General features: G+C 42.2%; 1 protein-coding gene across 2 annotated transcripts in view; it reads left to right on the top strand.

Moving 5' to 3' along the window:
- The window catches only part of WDR49 (WD repeat domain 49), a 198,530-nt gene that overhangs the window by 27,520 nt on the left and 157,688 nt on the right, over positions 1 to 13,322 (top strand). For both annotated transcript variants that reach the window (XM_089675462.1, XM_089675463.1), the window contains one exon: positions 8,371 to 8,538. In XM_089675462.1, coding sequence (XP_089531588.1) covers positions 8,371 to 8,538 — 168 coding nt within the window. The remainder of the gene's footprint in view (positions 1 to 8,370; positions 8,539 to 13,322) is intronic.

The raw sequence follows: 13,322 nt of genomic DNA, 5'->3' as shown, positions 1-13,322 counted from the left end.
CCTCTGCTCGGTCGAGAAAGTCCTATTCCGCTCTTCCTCCCATTTTAGAGAAACAGTGACACAAATGTATCAGCCGGTTGGCTGAGCAACTTGTAGGCTAATGAGATTGCATGAGAGGAGGGAGCAGGGTTAACACAAAGATCCTCAAGAGGAGTACTAGGACCCATGTCCAACCCCCCTATGAGTCAGGGAAGACAAAAAATGAATGAGTTGCTGTAACCTCCAACTGTCTAAAAGTAGAACAAACATCCTCTGTATTTCCATCGGGGACTTCACTCGCGGCCTGGCCATAAAATCTCAAAGACAGAAGCTACCGCCAACAGGTAAAGACAGAAATCTCCCATCCGAAATCCCTGGCAGAAAACAAGGGTTACCCAGAACAGGATATAGGCGGGATATTGTGGATCGGACAAGTTGACCCACCGCACAACACCTCGCAACCCCTAGGGAAGCGCTCAGCAAAGAGTGAGTTTTGACGGCTGGAATTTTGTCCGGATCCAGCCACGAGAGACAGCCAAGAGGAACATCCAGGACACATTGCTCCATCTCTACCCATTGTCCAAGACCCCCATCCCTACACCAGGGAAGGATCCTAGCCAGATGTATCGCTTGATAATATCTAACTGGATCCGGTAACGCCATTCCTCCCTGCCTCTTGGGCAATAACAAGTAGGAATAAGAAATACACCCAAATGAAACGCAAAAAGACACCCAGTACTTTCCACAAAAATGACAGAGGGATTGCAATTGGGAGTGTTTGAAAAAGATATAAAAGGCGGGGCATGATATTCATCTTAAGTATTGCATTCCTGCCCATCCAAGAGTGGGCAAGATCAGCCCATTTGCGCAAATCCTCCGTGATAGCACTAAGGGCAGGAAGGAAATTGGCTTGCAACATTCGATCTAGAGTACAGGTAATCATGACACCCAAATAAGACAAGGAGGAGGTAGCCCTCTGGAAAGGAAAGGAGGCACAGACAGTTCTAAATTTACACTTGGGCATAGAGACATTCAGAAACTCAGATTTCTGACTATTAATTTTGAAATTCGAAAGAGATCCATAACGATTCAGTTCCTCCAAGAGGTTGGGCAATGCAACCTCAGGGATTGTCACAAAGAACAAAAGGTCATCAGCAAAAGCTGCTACCTTATGTTCTGTCTGGCCCATAAGTACCCCCCTAACATTCTGATTCAGATGTACATGACACAAAAGGGGCTCTAGAGTCAAAATGAAGATCAGGGTCGACAAAGGACAACCCTGGCAAGTCCCATTAGACAAGGAGAAATATGCAAAGGTGACCTTATTAGTTCTGACGGCAGCTAAAGTGTGAGAATATACAGCATTGATCCAAGCAAGGAATCCAGGTCCCACACCTAGATATCTCAGTGTTTCCTTCATGAAAAGCCAGTCCACCCTGTCAAAAGCCTTCTACGCGTCCGCAGAAAGCAGGGAATGAGCCCAATGAATAGCATTCAGGACCCTAGTAGTATTGTCTTTAGCTTCCTTTGAGAGCATAAGGACTATCTCCTGAAGAAGAGGCAACAGCCAAAGAGAGAAGATCTTCATAAATATTTTCAGGTCCGCGTTCAAAAGTGAAATGGGTCTATAATTCTGACAATGGGTGGGATCCCTACCCTCCTTCGGGATGACAGTTATATGCGCCCGCAAAGAGTCCAAAGGCAGGGATTTTCCCTCAGGTAAAGAATTAAAGGCCGTCACAAATCTAGGCGTCAAGATGGGAGCAAACGCTTTATAATACCCCCCGTGAAACCATCTGGTCCCGGGGCTTTCTGGGGCATAAGAAGCTTAATTGCGCCGAAGAACTCATCAGTTGAAATTGGAGCACTCAAACTGTCCTTCGCCTCCACAGACAAGGATAGGAGATGCGAGGAGGAGCGCAACGAATCGAGAAGGGGGACAAGAGCCAAGTTCAAGTCACCGCCCATAATTACACCGCCTTCCATGAAATTCTGTAAATTATTCAGGATGTCTTATAGAAATGTCAACTGAACCTGATTAGGAAGATAATTCGATGCCAGGGTTATTCTACGCCCTCCAGATCTCCTTTAAGAAAAATGTAGAGACCTGCTGGGTCGATTCTCTGATCAATGAGAGACTATGCTGCAGTTCTGGAAATCAGGATACTCGCCCCCTTCGTTTTGGAATCGGGCGTAGTGCTGTGATACGAAAGGGGGAATAGAAAATCAGAGAATTTAGGAGACTTGTCCGTTTGAAAATGGGTGTCTAGTACAAACACGATCTGTGCTCGAAGACACCAGAACTCCCGCAGAACCATAGTCTGCTTCTCAGGGCTATTCAGTCCTTTTGCATTAAAAGAGACACATAGAAATACCAACATGGCTGAGAAGGAAAAGAAGAAAAAAAAAGGGGGGGGGGAGAGGAGGAGGAAAAAGAGGGGAAGTGGGGGGCGGAGGAGGGGGGGGGGGTAAGGCAGTGAAAGTAAAAAAACGGGGACTAGAAACACTACAAGAGAAAAAAGATGGAGAAAAAAAAAGCTGAAGACAGCAGAGAAAACAAGAGTAGCAAACAGAAGAAAAGAAGACAATAGCAAGTACAAATACAAGTGGCACGCTAAGTGAGTGGCCTCAACTGGGCCAACTTCTTCCGGGGTTCCCCGGAGATATTAAACAGTAGAGGGAACATCGGAGGAAGTAAATCTTATTGTGGGGGGATATGTACTCACCAACTGGGATGGAGGCGCACAGAACCCAGTATTTAAACAAAAAAGAAACCAGCTGTAACACAGAGAACCCCACATCCAACATGACAAATATAGTATTACACCCAAAGGGGTAGCACATGTTACTTCTTCATCCAGGAGCTACCCAAGGCAGGCCAGAAAGAAAGAGCATTTGCAGGCCAAGCCTCAGTCCAGGCAACCAGAATGAAATGAGAAGAGCTCCAGCCACCTATATAGAAGGCCAAGGGTAACAAAACTTTACACAACCCAGAACAGTAAGACCAAACTCTATAGCTCCAAACAAACAGAGTAAGTTTAACAGCACAAGGTATACGTTGCAGGATCAGGCCGACAGCCAACAACTCCAGGATGAAGATGAGGAGGCCTAGAGAGCACAGCCAAAGGAGAGTCATACTTCCCTCCCCCGGGGATCCGAACGATCAGGCTGGGACCTGTTCTGCCTTGTAGAAGATACATCAGGCCACTGCGGCAGCGGAGTAGGTTGCGCAAGTACGTCCAGGGTGGACCCAGATAGATGGAACCCCCAGCAGAGCAAAGAGATCCAGCAACTGTTCCTAACCCCAGAAACCACTAAACAGCTCATCCACTCCCTCATCATATCATATCACGACTCGATTACTGCAACTCCCTCCTCACTGGCCTGCCTCGCCACAGGCTATCCCCACTTCCTGAATACGGCTGCCAGACTCATTCACCTTACCAACCACTCCGTTTCCGCTACCCCCCTCTGCCAATCCCTCCACTGGCTTCAGATCAAATCCAAAATCCTAACACTGACGTACAAAGCTGTCCACCATACTGCCCCAAATTACATCACCGACTTAATATCCAAGTACCACCCAACACGCACTCCGCTCCTCACAAGACCTCCTTCTCTCTAGCTCTCTGGTCTCCTCCTCCCATGCCCGCCTCCAGGATTTCTCCAGGGTGTCACCCATCCTCTGGAACTCCCTGCCCCAACCCATCAGACGATCACCTACTCTCCTCTCCTTTAGATGCACCCTGAAAATCCACCTCTTCAGGGAAGCCTACCCCACCCCCTGCTAATTTCAGACCTCCTCCACTCTTCCTACCACTCCATCCCCCACAGCTATCTCCTCCTGTACCACTATCCCCTCCCTCCTAGATTGTAAGCTCGAAAGAGCAGGGCCCTCGAACCCCTCGTGTATCGCATTGTATTGTTACTGTGCTGTCGCATGTTCTGTCCCCCTTCGTAATGTACAGCGCTGAGTGAACTGTTGGCGCTTTATAAATACTGTATAATAATAATATTATTATATGTACTTGATTCAATTGATTTATACCTTTATGCATAGTTTATTTAGTTTAGCACTTGTTTGCTTTGGCTATAGGGTGAGCATATTGAGCATATTGAGGTATTATCATTTATTACACTTTCAACGGTGAAAGTAAGACTTATATGCTTTCAGAGGATAGGTTTATATTTTTATTTGAGATACCGTCTTAAATCAGAAAATACAATTTGCGCCATTATAAATAAAATACAATTTGTACCATTATAAATAAAATACAATGTATTCCATAACAAATAAAATACAATTTATTGCAGTTTTGGACCAGTATCAGTCCTTTCCCTGGCCAGTTTGAACAGGTTACTTGTGGAAATCTGGCCTTTTTGACAATGCGCTTTAAAGTTTACTGTGGTTCAAAGTATACCTCTATTTAAAGCGGTTGTAAAGGCTCAAGGTTTTTTACCTTCATGCATTCTATACATGAAGGTATAAATCATTTTTTATGCAGTAGCCCCCCCATAATTACCTGAGCCCCATCGCGATCCAGCAATGTGCCTCGGCTCTCCAGGGACTCTCCCTCCTATTTGACTCCCACTACTGTCATTCACAGCCAGAAAGCCAATGAGGAAAGAGGGGCGAGGCTGAGATGTGACTCTGTGTGTGAATGCACATGCAGAGCAATGGCTCAAGAGCGAGCTTGCTTGGATGCCCCATAGCATGCTGTTTGCTTTGGGGGCACTTGGCAGGAAGGAGGGGTTTGGAGTGCCAGTGGGGGACTCGAGAAGAGGAGGATCAAGAGGAGGATCAGGGCTGCTTTGTGGAAAACCACTGCACAGTGCAGGTAAATATGGCATGTTTATTTTTTTTTAACTTCCCTGGCGGTATTCAAAAGTGTAGCTCGGGGTTAACTTTCAGTACCAAAAGCGGTAACCCCGAGCTACACTCGGGATTACCCTGCAGCATTGCTCAGGGATTCCCTCTTGTACTTACCTTGTCCTTCGCTCCCGCCATGTCCCCCCTGCAGCATCCCCGGCCATCTCCTCCAGCCGATGCCGGCATCCATCTTCCGTTGACATTCACTAAAATCTCATAGTATAACATTACTATATCAAAGCATTTCACATACATTTTGTCCCTAGTGCTTTGTCCTGTACCCTGCCTGCATTTTTATTGTTCTTTCTGCCTGGAAACTGAGAAAAGTCCATGGCGTCCAAAAAGCGTCCCATTGGGTTAAAATCGATTTTAGATCAGCTAGAAAACAGCGATAGTAAATTAGAACCACTTGCAGAATTGAGTGATAATGATTAGTGGGGAAATTCATCATCAGACACTGAAAACAATTTTGCGACTTTGCTCAGTGATGTGCGAACTTGGCGCTCTATTTCAAATTTCAGTGTTTTTGTTTGATTAAATTATTGAATTAAATGTATTATTATTATATTATTATTTTTTATGATTATTTATATATTATAATTTATGATTTCGTGTTTCAAATTTTATCATACCCGAGATGTTTACTAGACTCTTGTTCGGACAGATTTCAGTGAGTTATTCCTAAGAATTACAGGCCTACAATAAAAAAACAACATATTTCCATGTAAAAAAATGTACTGCTTTGAGCACAGACCGCTAAGGAGGTTAATTGCCTTTGATATCACTTTAACAATTTTACTAAGCACACCAGCACACAAACACATTCTCAAATGTATTGTAACACAAAACAGTGAAATGCAAGTATTCTACCATGAATATTCATAAATTAGCTCCTTTTATAAGTACATTTAATCTCTCCACATCTGTCTTGTATTTATTGCTGTTCATACTCCTCCTAGGCAGATTCACCCTATTTATGTTGATGACAATTGTCTCCAGGAATAAAAGTATTGGGAAGTCAAAAATTATATGGTTGTCACCAGAACAGGTGAGGGAAAATCTTTCAATGTAGACACTTGTTCCAATGACAACTAATGACAACTATCTAGGAGAAGATTCACTTACACTTTGGAGATATTAATACTCAATTCCTGTTTTGTTTTTGATGCAGGAAGTGAGATGAAATTTCCACAACAGGACACAAAATTGAGTTCTAACTATTCTCTTCTCTATCAAATAATTAAAAAAAAGTTTTGGCAAAAGATATGCTTTAAAAGAAATTCATTAGGCTTTTCTTTTCTTGTAAACTGTAAAAATGTTACTGTGTCAAGCCCAAAACTTTTTTTTCTAGTTTTGGACACAAAGTAAAACCTCAGTCGGGGCAGAAGCTAATAGATATTTAATTTGCGCGTTTCATTAAAGTACAAAAAATGTGTAAAACCCTGTACTGTGCTTGGAGTGTATTTATTGTAATTGCACCCCAAACACGGCAAGCAGAAAACATGTGAAGCTTGAAGCTCAAAAAAGTACATGAGCTACTTTGCTGCATTTGTTATGCATACAGCAGCCCATTGAAATGAAGCTTTAGTAAACCAAGACAACAGTTTTTACTAAAGGTAACTTCAGATGATGTGTTTTTCATCATGTATAGAGTTTGAGTTGCCTAAATTCATGATAGGATAATCTAAAGGTAGTTGCTTTAATGATTCTACCACCTTGACATTTGTCCCAAAATACAAAATAGTTCTATGGCATTGTGGCAGGCTACGTATAGCGGTAGCACATCCTGATCACATAAGAGCTATAGAAAGTACCAACTGATAAGTACTTTTTAGGTGCCCAAGGACTACACACTTGTTATTAAAATTGAATACAAAATACAATTTATTAACAACATCTGAAAAGTTTTACATCATCTTTAAAAAAATCAATTTCTGGGTAATGCAAATCTCTCCTATTCAGTAGATCCCTAGGCATACACTTTTATAACATATATCTAAGTTTTAAAACATATGATCTCATAAGGCAACAGATTGCCCACAAACTTTATGTTGTTAAAATTGTCATAGGGATCCTGTTTCCACCATGCGTTTCACAGGATATGACTCACTTCTTCAGGAGAGGGGTGAATTACAAATATGTAGATGTACAGAAAATAATCATAAATGTGCTGTAGTACATAGTATTTTATCATCTTAGATTCACAGATTACAACATTTGAGAAGAGCTTGAATTGCCTAAGCATATGACAGGCAAATTTAAAATTAGCTGCCCTCATTTTTGTTTACCCTAGATGTGAGTTACCAAGAATACATTGACACTTTGTACTTGTTTTTATTAAAGTAAAGGCAATACTTTTTTTTTATTATAAATCTTTTGTTGCTGTCTGATCCCCTGTTAGAGAGACTTACCCCCTCTATATGTCCTGATTACTGTTATCATCAGCAGTGAATGTGAAAGAAAATCACAAATTTTGGGTTGTCACAAGAACAGGAATAGAAGCGAAATCTTACAACGGGACAGTAGTTCTGGTGCAAGCAGAGATGCCCTTACTTTGGAGGGATTTCCACTCACTTCCTGTTTTTGCAATGGGACAGGAAGTGAAGGGAAATCTTCCCAATGGGACACAGATGGAAAAAAAGAGTTTATAATCATATCTTACTCCATTAAAAATGGGAAAAAAAAGTTTTGTCCATAGTTCTACTTTAATTAACAAGAAACAAACTCTTACATATGTTTAAACGTGATTGATAGCAGTTCTAGAAAAGGTAATTGGCATTTTAGGTACATAATAGAGAACAATCATATGCAATGAATTATAAATCTTATCATCTGCTGAGTGACTGAGGATGATGTATACCTTATGTAATAAGCAGACAAAGTCACTCCAGCTGTCTACTGCAGAGCTGAACTTTTCCAACAGGAAGGCACATTTATATGAAAATATGAGCGAACGCTTCAGTTCTTTCAGCCGTGTTAATGTTACAGTATTTTCTCCTTTCTCCTGAATACTATCACATCACATTTAGCAGTTGGAAGGTTACTGCTAAAGATATGCTTTGGTTTTGCTTCAGATACTTCAGGCAACATTTTTCTGCTCGGAAGATGACAATATTTCCCTGTTAACATTGCAGAAATATTGTAATCTAATTGCACAAAGAAGCATACCTGCAATCTCCTGTCTAGTTTGACCTAAAACCCTTTGATTGATATTCCTATTTCCAGTACATTTAGAAAAAGCATGTTCTGTGCATTATAGTGTAATGAAGTCACACAACGCGGCTGCCCATTTTCACAGATAGTTTCGAGAAATGTTTTGCTTCGGTAGAAAAGGTTTGATTAAAAATATGACAGCTTCTTAATTGACCTTAATAGAACTGTAGTACTCTTGTAACATTTTCAATCTGTCATGGTAATAAAGATCATTTTCGGATTTGCTTGACATTTTTCGTGGCTGCAGATATAACTTCAAATAGCATCTTGCGCAAAACTAATGAGGATATTTCTGTGTTCACCCGCAGTTAGTTACAGCTCTCATTTGGAGGCATTTCTGTCGTGTAGTACAAGTGACAATAACACAGTGATTCTGGCCTGGAGAGAGAAAGGCAAAACCCATCTGAGGACAACATCACTGAATATTACAAAAGGAATTAATGGCTTTGACTATGATTCCGGATTAAATATAATTGGTATGTATCAGGGCAGTGAAAGTCTTGCTGTGGCTGAGGTTACTTGTCTATGTCAGATAATAGTGCACAATGTGTCTCTCTTATTTTTTTTGTTTTTACTAAAGAGCTAGCATTGCCTGACACTTGTATGATTTAAAATTGGACAGTTAAAGAGAACCAAAGAAGCTACTGCAGATATAGCTTGTCTGCCTCTTTCTGCCTCATGCACATTATTATTGTCCAATGATGCAACCCATCATAGTGATAGACCAATAATCAGCAAGCTATAGCAATATCAGCTAACACTACCTGTAAGCACTATAGCTTCAGCCATATTTGAAGGCTTTTTTGAAGCTACTGCGGATATGTGCTGGCACCTCTGGGTAACCACACTTTATTCCTGCGGTCATTTTTTTCTTTCCTAGAGACAAAGGTGTAACGGAACCGAACCCAGACTGCACTTGGGTGATTCCGCTTCCCTGTCCTAACACAGATCCATGGACACCACCGCTGGCCATACAAGACGAGACACACCAGACTTGTATGAAAGACAGGAAATAGACTGCTTTACTTTAACATAGATACAAGATTTATACACAGGGTGGGGAAATACACACCCAGACAGGAAACACATCAGCAGGCCGTCCCATCAGGGGGAAGGGCTGCCGGAAACATTACATCCCATAATAGTTTGCTTCCAAACAAGGCACACAATAGAACAATGGGATGCACCACCTAGCAATGAACAATGACCAACCCCCACACCAATACACACACATTACGTCCCATAATAGTTTGCTAGAACAATGGGATGCAGCCGCATGGCAGTGAACAATGAACAACCCCCACACCAATATTAGAACATTTCACCCCTAACAGGCACAGGGTGACTTACACATAATGGGAATATGGGGAGCTGAGACAGGGGTCCCCCACCCCCAAAAGTCACTCCCGTCACATATCTCCCCTTTCGGCAGGAGACTAACGCAGGAGTAAATCCCAGACGGATGGACTCCGAAGTTAGTCTTTACTTCCAGTCCCCAAATGCCAGCACCCACACAGTACCCCAAACAAATTGTCCCACACAAACAAATTGTCCCACACAAAGCATTACTCACCCAGCCAACCTCTGCCTCTCTCGTAGAATATACCCACCACTGGGAGAAATACGGACTGGTCCTTCTCCCTGAAGTTCTCTCAGCCGCTGGAGAGATGACAGGGTGGCTGGGCTGACTCCATCATGCTGTGGGGGATCTGGGCCAACTGCCCAGCATCCCTGAGGTATCCAGGTGGCGACTGTAGTCTCATCCACTTTGACTTGTTGGACATCCCCCAGTGTTTGCAAAGTAAGGCTGACATCTTCTTGTCCCAATGCCAGACCCTTTTCTGGGGTTGTGTCAGTGGAGACCGAAGTCCCATCCACGGACATCAGCTCAAGCTGCTGTTGTGAGGTGCTGATTGCATCCTCTTCCTGTAGCTCCTGCGGTGCTGATTGTTGTGGGCAGAGGTCAACAACACCATGCCCTGATGCAAGCTCTTCTAGATCCACGGACACCACCGCTGGCCATACAAGACGAGACACACCAGACTTGTATGAAAGACAGGAAATAGACTGCTTTATTTTAACATAGATACAAGATATATACACAGGGCGGGGAAATACACACCCAGACAGGAAACACATCAGCAGGCCGTCCCATCAGGGGGAAGGGCTGCCGGAAACATTACATCCCTTAATAGTTTGCTCCCAAGCAAGGCACACAATAGAACAATGGGATGCACCACTTGGCAGTGAACAATGACCAACCCCCACACCAAGACACAAACATTACATCCCATAATAGTTTGCTAGAACAATGGGATGCAGCCGCATGGCAGTGAACAATGAACAACCCCCACACCAGTATTAGAACATTTCACCCTGTACCCCTAACAGGCTCAGGATGACTTACACATAATGGAAACATGGGGAGCTGAGACAGGGGTCCCCCCACCCCCAAAAGTCACTCCTGGCACAAAAGGGGTTTAGTATATAAATAGAGACTGTTCACTTTGCAAAGTAAATTTCTCTAAGCATAGTACCTTATGTGCTAGCAAAAGGAAGGTTAAAAGCCTTTATCAAATCAACACCTAGGTCTCTTCAAAGAAAACCTGCCTATACCCTTGTACTCCCTAGAGGTTAATAAAGACCTCCGGAGGTCAGGTGGGCTGAAATTTCACCTTAGGATTTAGTTTTGACTTATAGTGGTAGTGTGAAGAGATAGGCAACAATCACTTTGAGACAGTTTAACAGTCATACAATAGGGTCTTTAAGTCAGATCAGCAATTCTGTATTCTTTGGACCACGGGCTGTAAGCAGTTTTAGTACTCAATGGATTAGTCATCAGACTTCCTGCCTTGCCCCTAACTTCTCTGGACACTCTCTAGTAGATGAAGGTTCACACTTTGTGCACCAATCTAGGTCATCACCTTCCTGTTCCACTTTTCATGAATATACCCTCCCGCAGGACAGCAGGAAGCCTCAGACCCTAGACTTGGGCTTCTTCGTAACTCAATGCAAGTGTACAATCCAAACGCACATGTTCCTGTGTTAAAAATGGCTGTGTGTATAAGTGGGTACTGCAGCAACCGTCGGCTGGAACTGAACAAAATCAGCAAAGGAGAATGTCACCATCACACAGAGGATCACCAATATAGGTCCAAAAGTTTTAATGAACGATCACATAGTTAGAGCAAAGCAATGTTTCAGAGTCTCACAAAACCCCTTCATCGGTCACATGCCTGATGAAGGGGTCCTGCGAGACTCTGAAGCGTTGCTTTGCTCTAACTATGTGATCGTTCATTAAAATGTTTGGACCCATATTGGTGATCTTCGGTGTGCTGGCGACATTCTCCCTTCCCCTTCCCCCTCTATGTAACTCAACTCACACTCCCCAGGCAGTAGACCTGGGAGGACAAGAACCTCAGCAGCAACCCCATTTCACTAGACAGAGCCTGGGATGCAAGATCTTCCAGAGGATTCCCTTGAATATTTATATAGTCCTCCAGTATGCACAATACACCTCATATCAGCAATAAACCTCCTAATGGTTGTCCAGGGAGATATAAATATTAATAAATAAATTATTGCAGACTTGCACAATATTGCCAGCGGCACACCCCAGCAGCAGGCAGAAGCAAACTAACTAGAGCTTGAAGAGAACCTGAACAAAGCTGAACTATCATTTCAGCTCAGGCTGACACAACCCCTGTTAGGGCCGAGTGTCTACATAGGTTTCTGGCTTCACTGCTTTTTAAGCTACTAACATGGAACAAGTATGGAAAACTCCTCTGTGGCCGCATGCCTGTTGTGGATCAGTGCCTCATTGAAGACAATAAGGAACCAGTCAGTTGCATTAACAAAAGACAGCCACTGTATTTCTCTCATGACAGGTTTCTATTAAGGAGAATTCCACTAGTATATAAATTGGCTAAATAACATAACCACAATACCATTAAAAATGTCCTCCATTCTGAAGGTGATTCACAATGTATTTATTCACATGGAGAAATTTCAATTATTGGGCTTATATGTGACCATTCCTCTAGCAGGTCTGATCAAACACAAACATGGTTGGTTGAGCTACTAGATTTAAATATTTGACAGAGAATGCCACATTTTGAAACAGAACCTGAATGAACTTGTATTTGCCTATGAAGGGAAATCAAAGATTCACTTTAATGCCATCCGTAAAGCTGCATATACAGTACTTACCTTCCTCTAACCTTCTCATCAATGGGGACAAAGACTTTTATCCCTGAGTATGCTCTGAGCCACAAGTTGGAGCTTACACTATGAGGAGGACTCTCTTCCCTTCCCTATGTGATGGCACCAAGCACCTAAGCAGCTAATCACCAATAACCAGTGCTGTCATGTGAAAAAAAGGGGGCAAGTCCTGTGCCCCCCATTTCCTTGCTCCTGACTGATGAACAGAGCATTAGGGTGGTGCAGGTAAGACTATTATCTGCTACTGGTAGGGGTTGCCTTTTAAGTGATCTTGGTGCTTTACTTGGCATGCACTCTCAGTGAAGCTGAAGAGTTTCAAAGTCATTTCCTAAGGACTAGCATACAGCCCAGGAGTTAGAGACTGAATCTTTTGCTATAAGGCAGATTGCATGTAGGGAAAATTCTGAATCTTTTAAAATGGCGTCACCTTACATCCTTTTTTTTTGGTGCCACCACCAGGATTCCTTCCTCTTCACAAAAAATACTCTGGGCAGAGTTTAATAAGAACTGTCTTCTACAATAACTTAATGAAATTTGTTAGAACAAATTACATGAGCTATGACACAGTTCTCAGATTGTTGTCATAGCAACAACATCTTATTTCTAACACATCATATACTTTCTACCCCAGGCAACATTGTGATGTGCCTTTAGCTTAAATGTAACTATTGTGATTAGCATGTACAAGGTGTGCTTGACATTTCTATTCAGCTATATACACACATTACACTTTAAGGTATGATAATAAAGGGGGAAGTCAGATACACAACAGAGAGCTGGAAATATATACTGATATAGCTCACAGTTTCCTGTAATTACATTTATGATCTGTGATGTAATAAAATTCATGATTTTTTTTATTTTAAAATTAGACTTAAATTGATGAACAGCTTAATGAAAGGTAAAAGTAATGCAGAAAAAAGACCAAATAGTGCATTGAATTTGCCCCTTTTCTTTCTAGTTATACTGTATACATATATATTTTACCTTTTTGTCTGAGTATATATCTATGTTTGTCCCAAGCATGTTTAAATGTTTA

The sequence above is a fragment of the Staurois parvus genome, unplaced genomic scaffold, assembly GCF_062004578.1.
Source record: "Staurois parvus isolate SC_StPar_1 unplaced genomic scaffold, SC_StPar_1.0 ptg000155l, whole genome shotgun sequence".
NCBI classification, from domain to species: Eukaryota; Metazoa; Chordata; class Amphibia; order Anura; family Ranidae; genus Staurois; species Staurois parvus.
The sequence above is the reverse complement of the archived record's forward strand: the minus strand, read 5'-3'. Positions and strand labels throughout refer to the sequence as shown.